This window comes from Colletotrichum scovillei, assembly GCF_011075155.1.
Source record: "Colletotrichum scovillei strain TJNH1 chromosome Unknown Contig00001, whole genome shotgun sequence".
NCBI classification, from domain to species: Eukaryota; Fungi; Ascomycota; class Sordariomycetes; order Glomerellales; family Glomerellaceae; genus Colletotrichum; species Colletotrichum scovillei.
The window spans coordinates 1,409,869-1,426,156 of NW_023336259.1; the positions used below are offsets into that span (position 1 = coordinate 1,409,869).

Consider the following 16,288-nt stretch of genomic DNA (forward strand, 5'->3'; position numbering starts at 1 on the left):
CTTACTGCGTAGGTAGGTACGCTCAAGGGAATCTCGATGGCATTTGGGCCATGTCCTCGTGCAATGCGAGAGAGCCCAGTAGTAGAGGATAATCATCGGAGGGACCATCAACTCTCTTCAGTTCCGGCGGAGTAAGTGACGGCAGCGGCAGCATCAGTGCATTGCCTCTGCCCTCTGGAGAATTATACCTGAAGTACCAGCAAAAGTGCGCCCCAGAGCACCTCAGCCAGAGCAGGGCGAGCCGGATACTTCGAATCAAGTAGTCGCAGATGTATCCTCGTACCTGCCCTTTTGATGACTGCGGCCGGCCCCCGGCAACAACAAGGCGCATGGGTCCTCACGGGTAGCTGGCTACTTGTAACTACGTACCGACCGCATCACGAGCCATGTACCTAGGTACCTTGCCTTCCTTGCTCCCCTTGCAAACAAGGCACTACTTTCCGGCAGGTGCTTTCTTGCCCAACTTTGGGCCGCTGAGGTCTTTCTGAGACTCTCTCGCTGGGCAGGTCGTAGGCGTCACACGCTAAGAGCCCGCTCCTTACCGACCGGTCCATCCCAGCACACACCACCCGACCGACCTTCTCTCTCACCCAAAGCCCAGTCCACCCCCCATTCCCCAATCACCCAGTTGCCAGCCATAACAAGTGCCTTCCTCATCAGCACCGACGCCATCCATCCATTCACCAGTGCCAGCGCACCCTGCAAATTTTGGCTTACCTTAGGTTTGCACTGACTGACCTTACTGACCTCATTCCCGTCTGGTCTCCCACAACCTCCACCACCACCACCTCCTCCAGCCGTCTTCGTCTTCGTCTTTTACATCAGACACACCACACACTCCTCTTCTTAACTTACACCACCACACTTGGTTTCTTCCCCCCCTCCAATCCCCTCATTTAGAGCTTCTTACTCTTCGTTGTCAACCCGTATTCTTTTCTACTCAGGAAACATTCTGCGAATCACTCTCACTCTTGTGTTCCTGTCAAACAGCTCCACAGCAGCCCAATCGCCAGTAGCTTAGCACCCCGTCACCCACGAAACCTAGACACGACCGCGCATTCGTCTTGCCTCAAACCGGTCCCAAAGCAGCACAACAACCACTCAAACGATATCTCCAGATTCCCGACAGGGTCCCAACCTTCCACCCAGAAATCCATCCTATACCACGTCGCATTGTCGAACATCATGATAGGCCTGCTTCCGAACTACGATTGCCGGCTCCCGAGTTAACAATACCCACATTCGATTGGTATGAGGACTAGACGAGGCTCCATTCCCTTTGCTGTCTCACTTGAAAATCCTCGGCCATGGAAAAGACATTCAGCACCACAAACGGGCCCTCTGACGCAAGCCAGTCACGCATAGAACATACAGAGACGTCCATCACTACCCCCTCAAACAACGCCGCCGAGACCCAACCGCACTCTAAACCATCCTCCGCCACAACCTCGTTAACACCGTCACCATACAACTCCCGCGACACCTCCCCGTCACGAAAGGCACAGAAGCCCGTTCACGCGCCCAAATCCGCATCTACCCCCGGCCTGAGATCGCGCAAGAGCAGCCAACAGGACTTGACTGCAGTACGGACACCCAGGTCCAATACCAACATCCCAGGGCCGGCGACGTCGTCCAGGACGCTCTCCGCAGCGACAACTCCTACTTTACTCCCGAATTCACAAGAATCCTTCCTTAGATCTATCAATCCTCAGAAGGCACCTCTCAATACTGAGGTAGCTCAAACGAGAGACAGCCCTCGCTGGCCTGTGTCGCCTCGCTTGCGCTCACCCCCTCCTCAGCTCAATAAGCCTCACATTCCGCCCACCACACGAAAAGGCGAGCAGGAAGCCCCGAGGGTGAATCTCACGAAAGCCTCCCCGACTCCACAACCGGATCGCCTCCCTTCCATGTCAGAGAGCGAAACCGACGACTCGCTACTACCATCTGGCGTGCGAACCCCAGTGACCGTAAACGGCTCAACTCTGGAAACAGTACAGGAAGTGAGTTTGCCGAATTCGCCAGGGCAAATGGACTCTACGCTGGAGCAGGTCAACGAGAAGTTGGCCCACGAGGCTGCTGTGAGTGCCGAAAGCCTGGCGACGCAAGTGGACAACAATCGCACTATTCGCCTTAGCAGGGGAGCCCTCCAGGCTCACGACAACATGGGCGACAACGGGACACTCAGAGTGCGATCGCAGAGCTCCGCTCCTGCCCCGACGGTTACGCGACAGTCTAGTGTGCTGTCCAACAAGCAAGGCAAGAGCAAAGCAACGGGAGAAGGATCTTCCCTCATAGTCGAGACGGAAACGGTGTCGTCTATTCCCCAGGTGGCATTGGCACCTGCTTCTAAATTGGAAGTCAGCAGCGGCACACTAAGGGCGAAGCCAAGTACCGAGACGATTAGGCCCAAGAAAGACAAGAAGAAGACGAGCCGGAAGCAACCCACAGTCAACTCTGGCAACGGTGAGACACCAGATTCAATTTTGTACTCTTCTAGGACTCTTCGGCATCACCAGCACAGTCTGCGATCAGTGTCTGCAGCAACTGATGCTTTGTCCCCGCTCGAAACAACGTTTTCGGGACCGCGAGCAGAGATAGTGCGCCCTCCGCGGCAGTTTCGCTATCGCATCTGGATTTCTCTTTGCAGCTTACCCATTATACGGAATCTACCATTTATGAGCAATTTACTGACTAGACTTGAATCAGCATCCTCCAAGGCGGATATTTTTGAGGCTAAAGTGGCCAGCGCCGTTGACGAGGCGAATACGTCAGACTCAGAGGAAACATTCGTTTACGATAGTAACCCCCCGGATGTCGACAGGCGCAGATTTCACTCGCGGACACCTAGCGCTACTTCGATGATTAGCCAGGCTGACAGACCTGGCGGTATGGGGATGCGCTCAATTCATGAGGCTCTGCAAGGCAGCGGCGCCGCCGCCGCAGCCGTCGGGCTGAAGAAGAGCATGAAGTTTGTCAACACGTTCAACAGCAATGGAGCAGAGAGCCTTGGCGTCGATGAAGATGGTAAGGGCAGCGGCAGGAGTGTAGGCCCAGGATCGGGCAGAGGTACGAGTCGGCATCACCACCACAATCACTTTGGTCGCTGGGGGCGACAGCCAGGAAACTCACACCCCTCACTTTTCGACAACGAATCGCTCTTCCCAAATGCTGCTCGGTCTAAGCTCTCGGGCAACACCTCGAGACAGTCATCCGGCCCTCCTAGTCCTAGGGTTGCGAGCTCTGCTAGAGGTGGACCTCACGCGCTCGGAAAGCGATCGTCGATTCAGATGGCCCGTTACGATGCGGCCGACGATACTACGACCACTGGCGCTGACGACGAGCGCACCCCGTTGATTTCATCTACAGTCAGGTCTTCCAGGAGGAGCAGACGTCAACCTGCAAATCTGCGGAACCTCGAATCACAAACGTACAGGCAGCAACCATCCTATCTGAATCGATTTGCAGCTTGTTTGGTTGTCACTATGATGTTGCTCCTCGTCATTACTGGCGCGATTGGCTTTATGTTCGCGACCTCGCAGCCGCTGACGGACATTCAGTTGGTCTCTGTCAAGAATGTCTTGGCTAGTGACCCAGAATTGATGTTCGACCTGACGGTCAAAGCCCACAATCCCAACATCGTGGTCGTCTCTATCGATCAGGCGAATCTGGAGATATTTGCAAAGTCGCCTCACGCGGGCACTGACTTTGACTGGTGGAAGCGGCCACATGAAGGGGAGTTGGGAGACCCAGACATGCATATTCGAGATTATCCCCCCGACGATCCACCAGACGAAGACAATGCTCCGAACATGCGACTCGGAACCATTATGGAGTTTGATAGCCCGCTATCATTTGAGGGGTCTTTCTTCAATAAGGGTGTATCGGCATCGACAGGCACCATGAGACTCCATCTTCCAGGCAACCACTCTGCTGGAGGTTCTGAGCGATGGGGTCGTATCATCCAGGATGAATTCGACTTGATCGTCAAAGGTGTCGTCCGTTATTCTTTACCGTTGAGCCAGCGGGTTAGAAGCGCACCAATTTCTGGCAGAACAACAGTCAAGCCAAACTCGGCTAATGACCCTTCTCTCCGACCAAACACAACACTCCCTGGAGAAGTACCTGGTCTTGAACCGTAGGGTGTCTCCCTTACTGGAGGTCGGCACATTCGATCATTTTCTTTGTCAACTTGTTCTGTATATTGAGCGTGCATGGCATAGCATAGTATTTCGGGGAAAAGCGGCGTTGAGCGAGGCTTTCCAGCAATAAATGCTTCGGAACAAAGACAGACAAAAGCGAACTGTATATACTTCTCTTATTGAGAGCATCGCTGACCACGATGACTCTCGGATCTCCAGCTAGCGTGCTCACGCAGCTTTTGTTTCTTGCGTTTGACTTTCTTCATCCAGCCAGACCACGACTTTGGTGGACCACATGCCATTCCTCGGCACAGCAGATCACGGGACAGGACAGCGAAACGCACTCATTCAGGCACAGGACCGTTCTTCATATTAGGGCAAGGGTTAGGACATTTGGGTTTTGCGTTGCTTTCTTTATCAGTATGGGAATCTTCTTTGCAACGGCCTTTTTCAGCTCTTGGGTTCATTAGAAAGGGAAAAGTAGCAACTACGCTGTTGTAATTGTAACGAAACTTCACGACCAACAGAGGAGATCAGAAGACAAGGAGTCAGGTCCGCCCACAGAGGTGCGCGACAAAAACAAGAAAGTCAGTTTTGACGTGGAGGTTGTGCAGTCTTAGCGAGGTTCGTGATGGACAAGGTAGCCCAGAGCTAGGTAGACAGCTAGAGAATGCCGATACTAGCTCTCCTGAGACTGGACATTCATTTGCCTTGAAGCATGCCTACCTGCTATGTATTTACTACGTCTCACGAGGCCCACACGTGTTGACAATCATGGCATGGGCAGAGCCTCAGTTGTTTGGCTACCATTCCGCCAGCCAGCCTGCAGATCCGAGGAATAAACAGACTACCCTCCACAACCATGCACCCAAGGCCCCCATCCCATCCCGAAACATGTTTGTGTGCATCTCGCATGACCCTGCCAGCTGGCAGCTCATCAAAAGGACGAGGGCTTTCCCACTGACCGCCTTTACATCACCAAGGGACGATCTGTGGGTAAAAAGTAAACAGATCCCCCAAGCAACGTGGGGTGGGGGTTAGGAGGGGTCGATGCCCGGGCACCCTGGGAGTTGACCTCTCCGATCGGAGGCGGGCCGGGCCCACCGCAACCCTCTATCTTTGCTTTTTTGTGCACATCTCCTGTTTGCTTTTTGTGTACAGAGTGCAGAGGATTGCCCTCGGATTCTCGTACGTAGTGTGCAGAGTGTGGAGTATGGAGCAGAGTATGAACACTGGCTCTCTCAGTACAGGGCACCCGGCGATGAATGTGTCAGACCGGTCAAGGCAGAACCATCTACTGGTGGAGATGGAGGGGGCGGTCACGATGGCACAAAAGACTCATAAGAGGGAGAGGGTTATTGAGCTTCCTCTGCAACTGATTCTGGCATCCACATCTGATCCACTCTAGATTCTACGAGCGATTCGGAAACGGGCAACTTGGCCGAGCGGTCTAAGGCGCCAGACTCAAGATAACAGGCTTGTCTAAAAGCAACCTACGTCTTCCCTGATACCAGGGAGCATTCTGGTCTCGAAAGAGGCGTGAGTTCGAATCTCACAGTTGTCATAAATATTTTACTCTTTTGACCAATAGAGTAAATTTGTCAGGCATTTGGAGTGCTGACAATGTTCGTACAGTTCCATGGGGGGTTTTACTACACTAGACTATGTGTTGTTGCAGGGTTTCCGTCCTTCTCGCACTCACGCGGGCTGGCGAATTTCCAGCTTTGCGATGGCTTACTTACTTACGTCCAGCAAATCTTATTATAGCCAGAGTCGCTAATTAGAGATGCCCATTTTCACTTCACACGAGAGGCGTTTGTGGTTTTCTGCCGGGCTCGAGAAGAGCACGTTTTGTGTGAGGCATTCGGATAAGCTTCGGGACATGCCATCTTGCGTATTCGTGAACACCCCTCGAAATAACGCAAACGACTCAGTGTATTATGCCATTCGCTGGCTACCCTTCTTCCCGAGTCATATAACACTTCGAGAACAGCAATCGAGTCGCTTATTTCCACTCGCTTTGAACTAGATACTTGCTCACATTTAAACGTAACTATCTTGCCCATAAGAAAAAACCACATAGATACACACCATGCCCGTCATCACCACAAAGGAGCCCGCTTCAGCCGTCGCCGCGGCCCTCGTGGCCGAGGCCAGCGAGAGCAAGCCGGCGTTCCTCGTCGTCTACGCCTCGCACCGCAACGGAAGGTCTTGGTGCGGCGACTGCACCGCCGCGGAGCCGTACATTGAGAAGAAGTTTGGCGGCGGCGAACAGACCGTCCGGGTTGTTTACGCGGGGCTGCCCGATGAGTGAGTTGAATCTGTCTCCCCCCTCCCCCCCTTCTTCGTGTATAGTATAGTAGTTGCATTGAAACAAGCTGCTTTTTATCGAGTCTGCGGGAAACCTTCCCCTCAGAATCGAGACCGTTAAAAATGAAATTTTTTTTTGCTGATGACTACTTTCATGACAGATGGAGAACGAAGGAGAACCCGTGGAGACAGGCGCCGTTCAACGTGACTAACCTGCCTACCCTCATCAAGGTCTCAGGAGACAAGGTACGTCATTTGCTGTCTGGCTCCAAAATTGTTCCCATTCTCCTCCCTCATTTTTCGCCTATTCCCTTTGCTGTCGCATTAGGAAAGACTGATCGCAGCTTTACTAACCCATGTGAAATGATAGAAATGGGAGAAGCTGGTGGAGGCGGACGTCTACGACCAGAAGAAGCTTGACGCCTTTGTCGGCAGCGGCAGCAGTCGGTTGTAAGCGCTTGGAGAGCACTGATAGCCCTTGAATAAAGAATCAAGTGAAAAAAATAAAGTCACAACAACAGCATACTTTAAAGCAGGAAGTTTTCAAGTCCCCCTATCAGTGAATCACAACAGAGCCAGCAAGGTGTGAAGACGAGATCGCGGTAGTATGAAAAGTCTAGACCACTCACGTGTATGCAATGGTTCCGTTTCTATGGAAATAGACAGTGGAGACAGCCTGGAGTGTTTCTAGGCTCACGCGGATTTCTGCATTGAGTATTCAGTTGAGCGAAGATGAAGCATATTTCTTGTCCTTCTTCCTATCATCTTCAGCTTCGAGCTTGATAGGAAATGCATCTTACAATGAACCTCTTGGACAGTCAAGCCTCCTCGCGTGCCGGAGATCTTACAAATCATACAACCTGGTCCGGACCTGGAGGCTACCAGTACACGGCATCACAGACATTGCGAGAGACGAGGAACAAAAGTCTAACTAACGTCAAACCATCTTAGCATTACTCATGTATCTATCCAACATTGCGTCTAGCCCGGCCATAGCCAAAAGGACTCATACATCCGTAAAGCCATATCGTAGTAGCAGACGCTTGTCATCAAGTTTCCAGCACCCATTCAAGGTAATGCTGCCTGTTCATGATTGAAGAAGAAGCAAAACACCGCCAGGGAAGCTCCCCTCTCCATGTCAATCATCCACATCCATCTCCAGCAGTCCATACAAATGTCCCTGCGTGTCTCCCTTTCCCCCGTGAAAACTGAAGAGTAGATATAGTGTAGTGTTTGATACCCAAAATATAGAAAGGCATAAACATATAGCCATAAGAAGAGGAAAGAAGCCAAACAATAGTATCCACAAAATGGACAGCGCCTCCAGACCCAATATTTCGTCGTACACTACCCGCAAATGCCAACCGAGACCCCGTGTGCATAGAGAAAACCAAGCAGCGCAGATCAGGGGGTATCCCGTCGTGTATCTTTTTTGCTTTCCTTATCCAACAATGCCCAAGTCCGGTACTAAGATGAGGTTGGATAAGAGGGAAGAAATCTATGCGATGCAAAGCAAAGAAGGAGGTCATAAACATAACGGCGTCAGTATGTGCCGATTACTCGGGGATGGCTTCGTTGGATCCGGGGGCAGCGGCGCCCTCTTCCTTCTTGCCCCAGCCGGAGGCCCAGCCCATCCAGCTGGATCGCTTATTGTTCTCCTGCTTGGCCTCGTTGTTCTCCTGCACCAGGCGCAGAGGACGGGGCTTGTTGCCAGCGAAAGTGGTCTGCTTCTCGTGGTGAGACCGCGGAGGGGACTGCGAGGGAGGCGTACCAGTGAGGTCGTTGGAGTCGCCGCTGGTGCTCGAGGTCTCGCTGCGCATGCCGGGGAAGTTACCTGCTGTGGGTGCTTGCTGACCGCTGGGTGCCCGCGCGGCTGCGTTGGGGTTGCCACCGAAGAAGGTCTGCGACGTTCGCGGAGTACGAGGGGAGCCGAGCGGCGGGGAAATAGGTCCATCCGGTCCCCGGTACATCTGATTAACGAGGTTAACACCAGTGAACTGCTCGCTCATCGGGCGCGCACGGCGGGTGCTGGAGGAACGGGTCATATTCCCGATAGGAATGCGAGGTGCCGTCTCTGGGTCCGTATGTGCCGAGTTGGCTGGTTGGGCCGAAGGCATGTAAGACATGGGCCTTTGTTTGGGCTTGTTCGGGCCGACGGCCATAGTCTTGGCTCGCTGCAATAGCGACGCTCCGGACGCGCCCTCCTTCGGCGGAGCGGGGAGATCTTTGTTGGTGTTTGCAGCCGGCTTGATCTCGGTGGAGGTATCCAAGATGTGCTCGAAATCTTGGTGCTGCAGAAGCCTTTCAATGATCTTGTTGATGTAAAGGGTCAACGCCTTATTCTGGTCCTTCATGGACTTGAGCTCCGATTCGAGGCGGCGGGAATGCTCGTTGTCGTTACCACCGGCATCTGATGCATCCTCGGACAGCTCATCTGCCAAGCTTGCGCCTCCGGATCGGCCCTCCAGCGCGTTGAGCGCATCCTGGTTGGCGGAAACACCCATATAGCTGAAATCATTCTTAGAGAAATCGCCATTGAGCGTCTTTTCCTGGAGAAGCAATTGGTAGCTCTCATTATCCTCCATGAGGCGGGCATTGGCCATGCGGGCTTCCATCAGCAGGCGTTCGACCTCCTGCAGTCTGCCGCCACCCTGGTTCTCAGACTCGACCAGCTTGATTTGAGCCTCGGCAAGTTCGAGCCGCAGGGATTCGATCAGCTTGTCCTTCTGGAGCAAAAGCTTCGAGTTGTTTCGTGAATCGCTGCGGTTGAGGGACGAAGGAGGGGCGAAACTGCCGTTGTCAACGTTGGGAGATGTTGCTGCTGCTGAAGAATTGTTAGCTTCGGGCCTTCTAGCTTGACAGGGTCAAACTTGCATTGTCTTGAAGGACGGCCCTCCTCATCATTTCGCTGCGACAAGTTGTCCTTCAGTCTTTGGATGATGGTCTGCATCTCCTCCTCTCTGTTGGACATTTCTTCCTTCTCCTTGGTCATGGAGCTTCGCTCGGCCTCGTAGATTGCTTCCATCTCTCGCATCTTCTTGGCGGCATCTCTCTTCTCATTTTTCAGCGACTCAATCTGCTCTTCAGTTTCGTGCACCTTCTCCTCCAACTTGGAAGACTCCTTGATTGCATCGTCTAATCTCGTCTGCAGCACTTCGACCTGTTTCCTGTACTGATCAGAGGAGATTTCGGCCTTGGAAAGGCGTTCCTTTAGGTCGTCCAATAGCGCAAGGGTTTCGGCTCTCGCAGCCTCCTCGGCCTCAGAACTACCGTTGCCATTGCTGTTGCTCAGGACAGAGTCTCGCCTTGTTGCAGCTGCACGAGCGGAAACGGGAGTTCCTGAGCGAGCTGGTGCTCTGCGCGCAGCAGAAGCAGCCGTGGGCGTGGAGGATCGCGTTGGCGTTCTCGCAGGAGAAGCAGAAGGGTTTGATGCAGAATCTGTCGAGGAAACGCGACCGACGCCCGCAGCGGGCGGTTTCTTTGCTGTAGCAGCGGACATGGTATCGCGGTGAGGCTTTGTTGTGGCGATGATTGTTGTTGCAGTTCGCAGCGGAGGGTTACCTGGGGAAACGGAGGTAAGCGGGGAGACTCGTCGGGAAGGGGAGAAGGAAAAAAAAAAAAAGAGTTGGCGGTCAAGGGCAGTGCGGAAAGCTATTTCTGTAGTGACGATGTTCCGTTCCAGAGAGAAGAGGCTATCTCACCAAATGTATGTAGTTGCTTATGCTTGGAACAGGTGACGCGGAACACACAACAGCGGGAAAGTTGTCGATCGTTGGGCTCCCCAGATATGCGAAAGGCAAATGATAGCCAAATAGGAGTGCGGTGCAGAACGGGAGGGTGTGCAGCAGATTTGCAAGCTTAAGTCAGACGGTGTCAGCCCAGCAGGAAGTGCCTCTTAGACAATGGAAGTACTTTGTATTCCCAAGTAGACACTTAGGTTGGGTTCCTCTCTTCTTTCGAGGGGAAAGTGCAGCGAGTGTCGGTGTCGGTGTCGGTTGTCCAGTCCACAGGTTGCAGTGAATTTCCGATATTTCGGGGCTGCTCCAGGGGGTCTAATTCGCTAGCCCGTGCAGGAAGGGGAAGACGTGGGCCAACCAGGAAACGAGGAATGGAACGAGAACAATGCTCTTCACCCTTCCAACCCCGGCGCCACTAACCGTTTTCGCCGGGTTGCGTTGCTTGTTGCTTGAGCACCCTGCAGAGTGCAGACTGCAAAAGAGACGGGAATGCCGTGGACGCACTAACTAACTTTACCTGTGAACGCCTCTGAAGACTGACCGTCATCCAGCAAAGCCTATCCGTAGGTACCTGGGGGTAGTTTGCAGGCAGGCAGGTCACCGTGGAACTCTCGAGTGGTTTGACACCTTCTTGACGGCGCAAATTAGTGTGGTAGGTCAGGCAACGGAAACCTTCTCTGGCGTGCTATTTTCGATGAATCCTTTCGCTGCCTTTCAGGCTTGTTCGGTCCCGTATTGCGTTGCGCTGAGCTGAGACTACACTCGTTGGGATGCGTCCGAGGTAACTCTCGTTTCAGTCCCGTCTCTTGGTCACGTGGTGCTCGAAGCTTGAGTGGATGGCGGGCGATGACGGCAGTGCCAGGCAGTGGCCAGCGCTGCGAATGTGGTGCTGCAGACGCCGTCTCGTCTTTGGTTGAGATGGGATGAATGATAACCTTCTTTGCTGTATGGTTTCTTTCCGAGTTCTTGGGTCACTCGGAGAGCTGGCTTCTAGACGACCAGGTATGAAATTGAGGAATACTAAGTACGTTTATAGGTCGAATTCAGTGATACCAGCCCATTGCGTTTCCAATAACAATAACACGTAGACCGCAAGAACCATCATGAACGAATAGGATCGCAATGCTTTCTGGATCTCGACTGAAACACCCTCGTTCGCCGTCCAGACAGCCAGGCATTGCCCTTGGTGAGTAGCTCTTGGTCACGTTCGCTTCACTTTAGCCTGTGCTCCGGTCGTCTGCTGGTTGACTGTCAGGAGCACTGGTAATCAGGTACCTGTCAGTAGTAGACAGCCACCAAGCTGTCTTAGCAAGCACATGCAACGGGTAAGGGTCTCACGCAACCTGCACCCCTATTCTCCCCGTCGTGAGCAGCTGGAATGCGGAGCCCGTCGATGTTAGTGGGCTCGGCCCGTCTTTGTACCCAGGGATCCCATCGAGTCATTGGACGGCACTCTGCACGAGACCGGCCAGAACTCACCGTGGTGGGAACCGTGAAATTATTCTCATGTTGCCATCAATGCAAAACTTCTGACGGCCTTCCAGATTCAGGCTCAAGGCCCAGAAGCCCTGTCAGATCTCCAGCTAATTTCCTGACCATGAGCCGGTAAAATGGTAAGCATTGGGCTCGACAGACTCGACAACCATGGGGTTGTTTACCTTCCGAGCACAGGGATGGCGGGGTGGGTAGCCAACTTTATGACAAAAAAAGTCCCTGGTGCCGAGGCCGGGTTGAAGTATGATATCGGAATAAAGAGTCACCCGCCAGCAACTAGGGATTATTCAATATGTCAGTCATTGTCAGTTGCTGTCTTGCCTTTGACTGCCATTTCGCTTTTAGGGCTGGCATGTAACAATGCACCTCGTCTTCTCAGATTCCAGCATAGTAAGGACATTTGTTGAGTGGTCACGCGATCCAGAAACACCGAATGACATCGTAAAATGGCTGAGTAACAGGCGAGTCCTTTTTGATTCAAAGTGCCTATGATCTTTCATAAAGTCATGTCCTTTTGACAATCCCGAGGTATCATAGCGGCATATCCCAAGCCGCGATCCCGATTTGCGGGATGCATTTTTCCGTTTCCTTCGACCATATTCCCCAACGCCGTTACCAGCCAGACCGGACTCAATCCACTTAAGCGACCTGGTCGCTGAGGATGTCGGAGTCACCGGCATCGATGATGGCCAAGGTACCGCAGCGGAAGAGCTTTCCGACGGCAGTTCCCATCTCGATCTGAAGAGGGGTAGCAAGTTAGCTTTGTTCACCCTCCAAAGCCTGAGAGACTTCTTCGCTGGGTTGACCAAGAGACTGGAGGTCTTCGAGATCGGTAGCAAGAGAAGGTCGGGAGCGAGGCAGTGCCAGCTCCCATCTGTGCAAGAACAACTTACGTTGGTGCCACCGAAGTGGTGAACGGGGACCTTGCTCAACATGGCGTAGTACTCGAGCTCAGACTTGCGGAGAGGAGGAGTGTTGCCAGCAATGAGGACGAGCTTGGCCTTGCCGGTGCGGAGGGTCTTGAGGGTCTCCTTGTATCCCAGCACGATGCGACCAGACTTGACAACAAGAGCAAGCTTGCTACGAGAGGGTTAGACCATTGCCAGAGCAAGACATTTTGGATGCAAATCAGCATACCTGTTGATGGAGTTCTGGTCCTTCTTCGCCTTCTTAACGGGAGCCATTGCGAATGATTTGTCGGGTGAATTGGCTGGGTGGTTAGGTCTGGTGGTCGCTGGGCGTTGAGGCTGGTTGTCGTTCGCAAAGGGAAAAAAAGATCGCGGAGTTTTGGAGTTTATTTTTTCGATTTGTAAGCCCCACACGCCGGGGAGTCACTTCGGCAAGGCGCATCCAATCAATGGTGCGTATGCACCGCGCTCTTAACCCTAAAGTGGACCCCCAGCATGGCCACCTGCTCATTCCGCTTTGCTGAGAAATCAATCGTATTGTCCTTGTCTGATCGCAATCGCCGCAACCTATTCAAAAGTGAGTGACGCCCAGGTTCTGGAGACGAATCCCAACCCACCAACTAACCAACACATAGCAGTAACGAGTGATCCCGTGAGATCTCAATACCGTCAAAATGGCCCGTCGTCCCGCCCGTTGCTACCGGTACTGCAAGAACAAGGTAAGCGACTCCTGTCAAACCCTGGACTCCCGCGAATTCCGACATCCCACGAAATCCCGCGCATCGAAAGAGGAGGATCGAAGTACTGCTTGGGAAGAGGCGACGCGTTGACGGGGAACTGGGCAACAATTTTTCTCTGATTTTCGACGATCGGAATGACGCACTTGATGAAGTGGGATGGAGGGGATTATCGCAGGCTTGGGAGCAACATCCAGACATCGGTCGTTATACTAACTGATCATTTCTTCAGCCGTACCCCAAGTCGCGCTTCAACCGCGGTGTCCCCGACCCCAAGATTCGCATCTTCGATCTTGGCCGCAAGAAGGCGACTGTCGATGACTTCCCTCTCTGCATCCACATGGTCTCCAACGAGTACGAGCAGCTGAGTTCCGAGGCTCTCGAAGCCGCTCGCATTTGCGCCAACAAGTACTTCGTCAAGACCGCCGGAAAGGAGTCCTTCCACCTCCGCGTCCGCGCCCACCCCTTCCACGTCGTCCGTATCAACAAGATGTTGTCTTGCGCCGGTGCCGATAGACTTCAGACTGGTATGCGTGGTGCCTGGGGTAAGCCTAACGGCACTGTCGCCCGTGTCAACATTGGCCAGATCATCATGTCCATCCGTACTCGTGACTCCAGTACGTCTCACCTCCCTCAAGAAACCAACGAGAAAGTGATATCACTAACACACACCACAGACAAGGCTGTTGCCCTCGAGGCCCTCCGCCGCTCCCAGTACAAGTTCCCTGGTCGCCAGAAAATCATTATCTCCAAGAACTGGGGCTTCACCCCCCTTCGCCGCGAGGAGTACCTCGAGAAGAAGGCCGCTGGCCGTGTCAAGGTCGACGGTGCCTACGTCCAGTTCCTTGCCAACCACGGCTCCCTCGAGCAGAACATGAAGCGCTTCCCCGATGCTTTCGCCTCCGAGGCTTAAGTTAGTGGTTTCAGCTTTCTTCTGGGATTTGGGTTTCTACGGGCTGGCGTCTAAAGTGGTTGCATGTCAACATGATGAGAGTCATGCCGCGGCAGACTCTAGATAGGAATTCAATCATTGACACTTCACAACATCATGCCTCTATGCTACATGACGAATGGGAACGGGATTATCAACTGCGTACTAGCTTCATGAGTTGGGCTTCAGAAAACGCTTGATGATCGAGCCTAGCGGGAAATAAAGACAGATACCATCCATCATTTTGAGACCTGCAGATGAGCCAAGATACGTGAGGCTGAACCAAGGATGATGTCAACCTGAAATGGTAAGTTTCTAAAGTGACATGCTGCGCCAGACACTTTAGAGCCCGTGGATCACCCGCAGCAGAGTGTGACACCACGAGGCCGGCGGGCACGGCCTCAGCTGGGTCACGCGGACGAACCCCTCCATCCATCATCTGCTCAATTTCGCCTGGGATGTCTTGACACTGACAGGAGTCACTGAGAGGGAACCACCATCTAATTTCACAAAAAAAAAAAAAGTGGCGAGGTTTGATGCTGTATGGGATGGAGCCTTTGTGAGGCAAATAGTACGTAATTCATGCTGAGAAATGCACAGAAGAAACGAAAGGAAAGGAAAAAAAACTTGTCCCTTTTCTCTCGGGGACCCGGAAAGCGACCGTGATCTCGTAAGCGCAACGGCTGAATCAGACACCGTGAGCTGAGAGTCTACGGACACAGGTCCTGAATACATCGTATGGACAAAGTACGCAAGAATAGCATCTTACTTGCGTAATTGCGGTCATGTATCGTAGTATTGGGAGCCAGTGCAGGAACAGCCCGCCAAACCGCCTGAACAGCAGCGCCCTGTCAGAGGTGCAGCAGCAGGTGTAAGCGCAGGGCGACGGGATGGGTGCGCGCCAGTCAAAGGCCGACATCAGATCTGGGGGTGAAGGGCTGGTTGGCGGGAATGAGATTGGGGTGCAGACACCGACCAACGGAGAACCTGGAACAAGCAGGCGGTCGAGCCGACGGACTCAACTCTCTCAGTAGTAGGACTCAGGAGAGGGACGGTGTGGTGGTGCAGCGTGGGCGGCGATCAGGTCCCACCGAGATCCCAGGTGACCTAAATGACGTTATCGGGATTTCGGATGGTGCTCGGTGTGAGACTTTCTTGGAGAGACGTTGGGATAGGGAGGTAGGTACCGGTCCGCGAAGTTTGAAATGTCTTTCTGGGCTCTAGACTGTCCCGGGTTGTTTGGTTGAGGAGACCAGAAAGTACCTTTGGGACCTTCTGACTCCTGAGGGTTTACGACTCGTGAGAGGTTCGAGAAACCTCCCCAAGCTTGCTCCGAAAGTCGGCATGAGGGTCGCCAACTACCCGAAAATGAGCGAAAAGAGTCAGTTTCCAAAGCATCCAGAGTGGAATGGGTGACACATTGCACAAAATTTCTCTCCTTTCCCTTCCCCCTTCCGATGCTGAATGGGGCCCTAGCATATCAAAGTAGACTCGGAGCTGGGAGGGGCATTGATCTCGGTGATAAGCTGGTGGGCGGTTGTCTTCCATTTCGATGGGATTTCCTAAACTGCTGCGACTAACAAAGAAGGCATCATGGCAAGCATGGATCTGCTTGTTGGTCGGGGAAAGATAGCCACCAACGTGACACCAACCCCTCGGTGGCTTTACGTACGAGGCAGATGCTATTCTACAGGAAGAAATGGCCAAGGGGATAATGCTCCATAATTCGTAGTCTCCAGTTTGGAAGGTGTTCTTAGGATGATGTTGGCTTTATCTGCTGAGCGTATCTGCAACCGTCGTGCGAAGCTGGCGGTATGATTTCGAATGCTCCGAGAAATGACACCAACATAACCTGACCTCTCTCTCTATCCCGTCGTGCCCGCATCCGCTCTAGAGGCGCTCCAACTTGCGTTTACCAGGGAAGAAAACACAACAGAGTTCATAGCCCCCCCTCCATTCGAGTGCTGCCGCCATGTCTCATCAATCATCATGTCCGCCGCTCAGGGCGCATCTGAACTATTGCATACGGGAA

General features: G+C 53.1%; 5 protein-coding genes across 5 annotated transcripts; 3 read left to right on the plus strand and 2 right to left on the minus strand.

Annotated features, from left to right (window-relative positions):
* Window positions 1–619: 619 nt before the first annotated feature.
* Window positions 620–5,024, plus strand: HER10_EVM0001293 (phospholipid metabolism enzyme regulator). The gene is made up of 2 exons (XM_035471048.1): window positions 620–2,463; window positions 2,707–5,024. Exons 1-2 carry the CDS (start codon window positions 1,308–1,310, stop codon window positions 4,137–4,139), a joined length of 2,589 nt encoding a protein of 862 aa, XP_035337975.1. The 5' UTR covers window positions 620–1,307; the 3' UTR covers window positions 4,140–5,024.
* A 1,048-nt stretch (window positions 5,025–6,072) lies between these two features.
* Window positions 6,073–6,971, plus strand: HER10_EVM0011892 (uncharacterized protein). Its single transcript, XM_035481305.1, has 3 exons — window positions 6,073–6,449; window positions 6,611–6,695; window positions 6,820–6,971. The coding sequence occupies exons 1-3, from the start codon at window positions 6,232–6,234 to the stop codon at window positions 6,901–6,903; spliced, it is 387 nt and encodes a 128-aa protein (XP_035338961.1). The 5' UTR covers window positions 6,073–6,231; the 3' UTR covers window positions 6,904–6,971.
* A 424-nt stretch (window positions 6,972–7,395) lies between these two features.
* HER10_EVM0004940 (uncharacterized protein) lies at window positions 7,396–10,408 on the minus strand. Its single transcript, XM_035474567.1, has 2 exons — window positions 9,324–10,408; window positions 7,396–9,273 (listed from the first exon to the last, which is right to left on the minus strand). Exons 1-2 carry the CDS (start codon window positions 9,946–9,948, stop codon window positions 8,006–8,008), a joined length of 1,893 nt encoding a protein of 630 aa, XP_035338308.1. The 5' UTR covers window positions 9,949–10,408; the 3' UTR covers window positions 7,396–8,005.
* A 1,720-nt stretch (window positions 10,409–12,128) lies between these two features.
* On the minus strand, window positions 12,129–12,956 carry HER10_EVM0004379 (ribosomal protein L7Ae/L30e/S12e/Gadd45 family protein). Its single transcript, XM_035474027.1, has 3 exons — window positions 12,818–12,956; window positions 12,574–12,760; window positions 12,129–12,418 (listed from the first exon to the last, which is right to left on the minus strand). The coding sequence occupies exons 1-3, from the start codon at window positions 12,862–12,864 to the stop codon at window positions 12,320–12,322; spliced, it is 333 nt and encodes a 110-aa protein (XP_035338264.1). The 5' UTR covers window positions 12,865–12,956; the 3' UTR covers window positions 12,129–12,319.
* Window positions 12,957–13,174: 218 nt separating this feature from the next.
* Window positions 13,175–15,942, plus strand: HER10_EVM0007856 (ribosomal protein L10.e). Its single transcript, XM_035477398.1, has 3 exons — window positions 13,175–13,307; window positions 13,558–13,942; window positions 14,003–15,942. The coding sequence occupies exons 1-3, from the start codon at window positions 13,263–13,265 to the stop codon at window positions 14,236–14,238; spliced, it is 666 nt and encodes a 221-aa protein (XP_035338603.1). The 5' UTR covers window positions 13,175–13,262; the 3' UTR covers window positions 14,239–15,942.
* The last annotated feature ends 346 nt before the right edge of the window (window positions 15,943–16,288 follow it).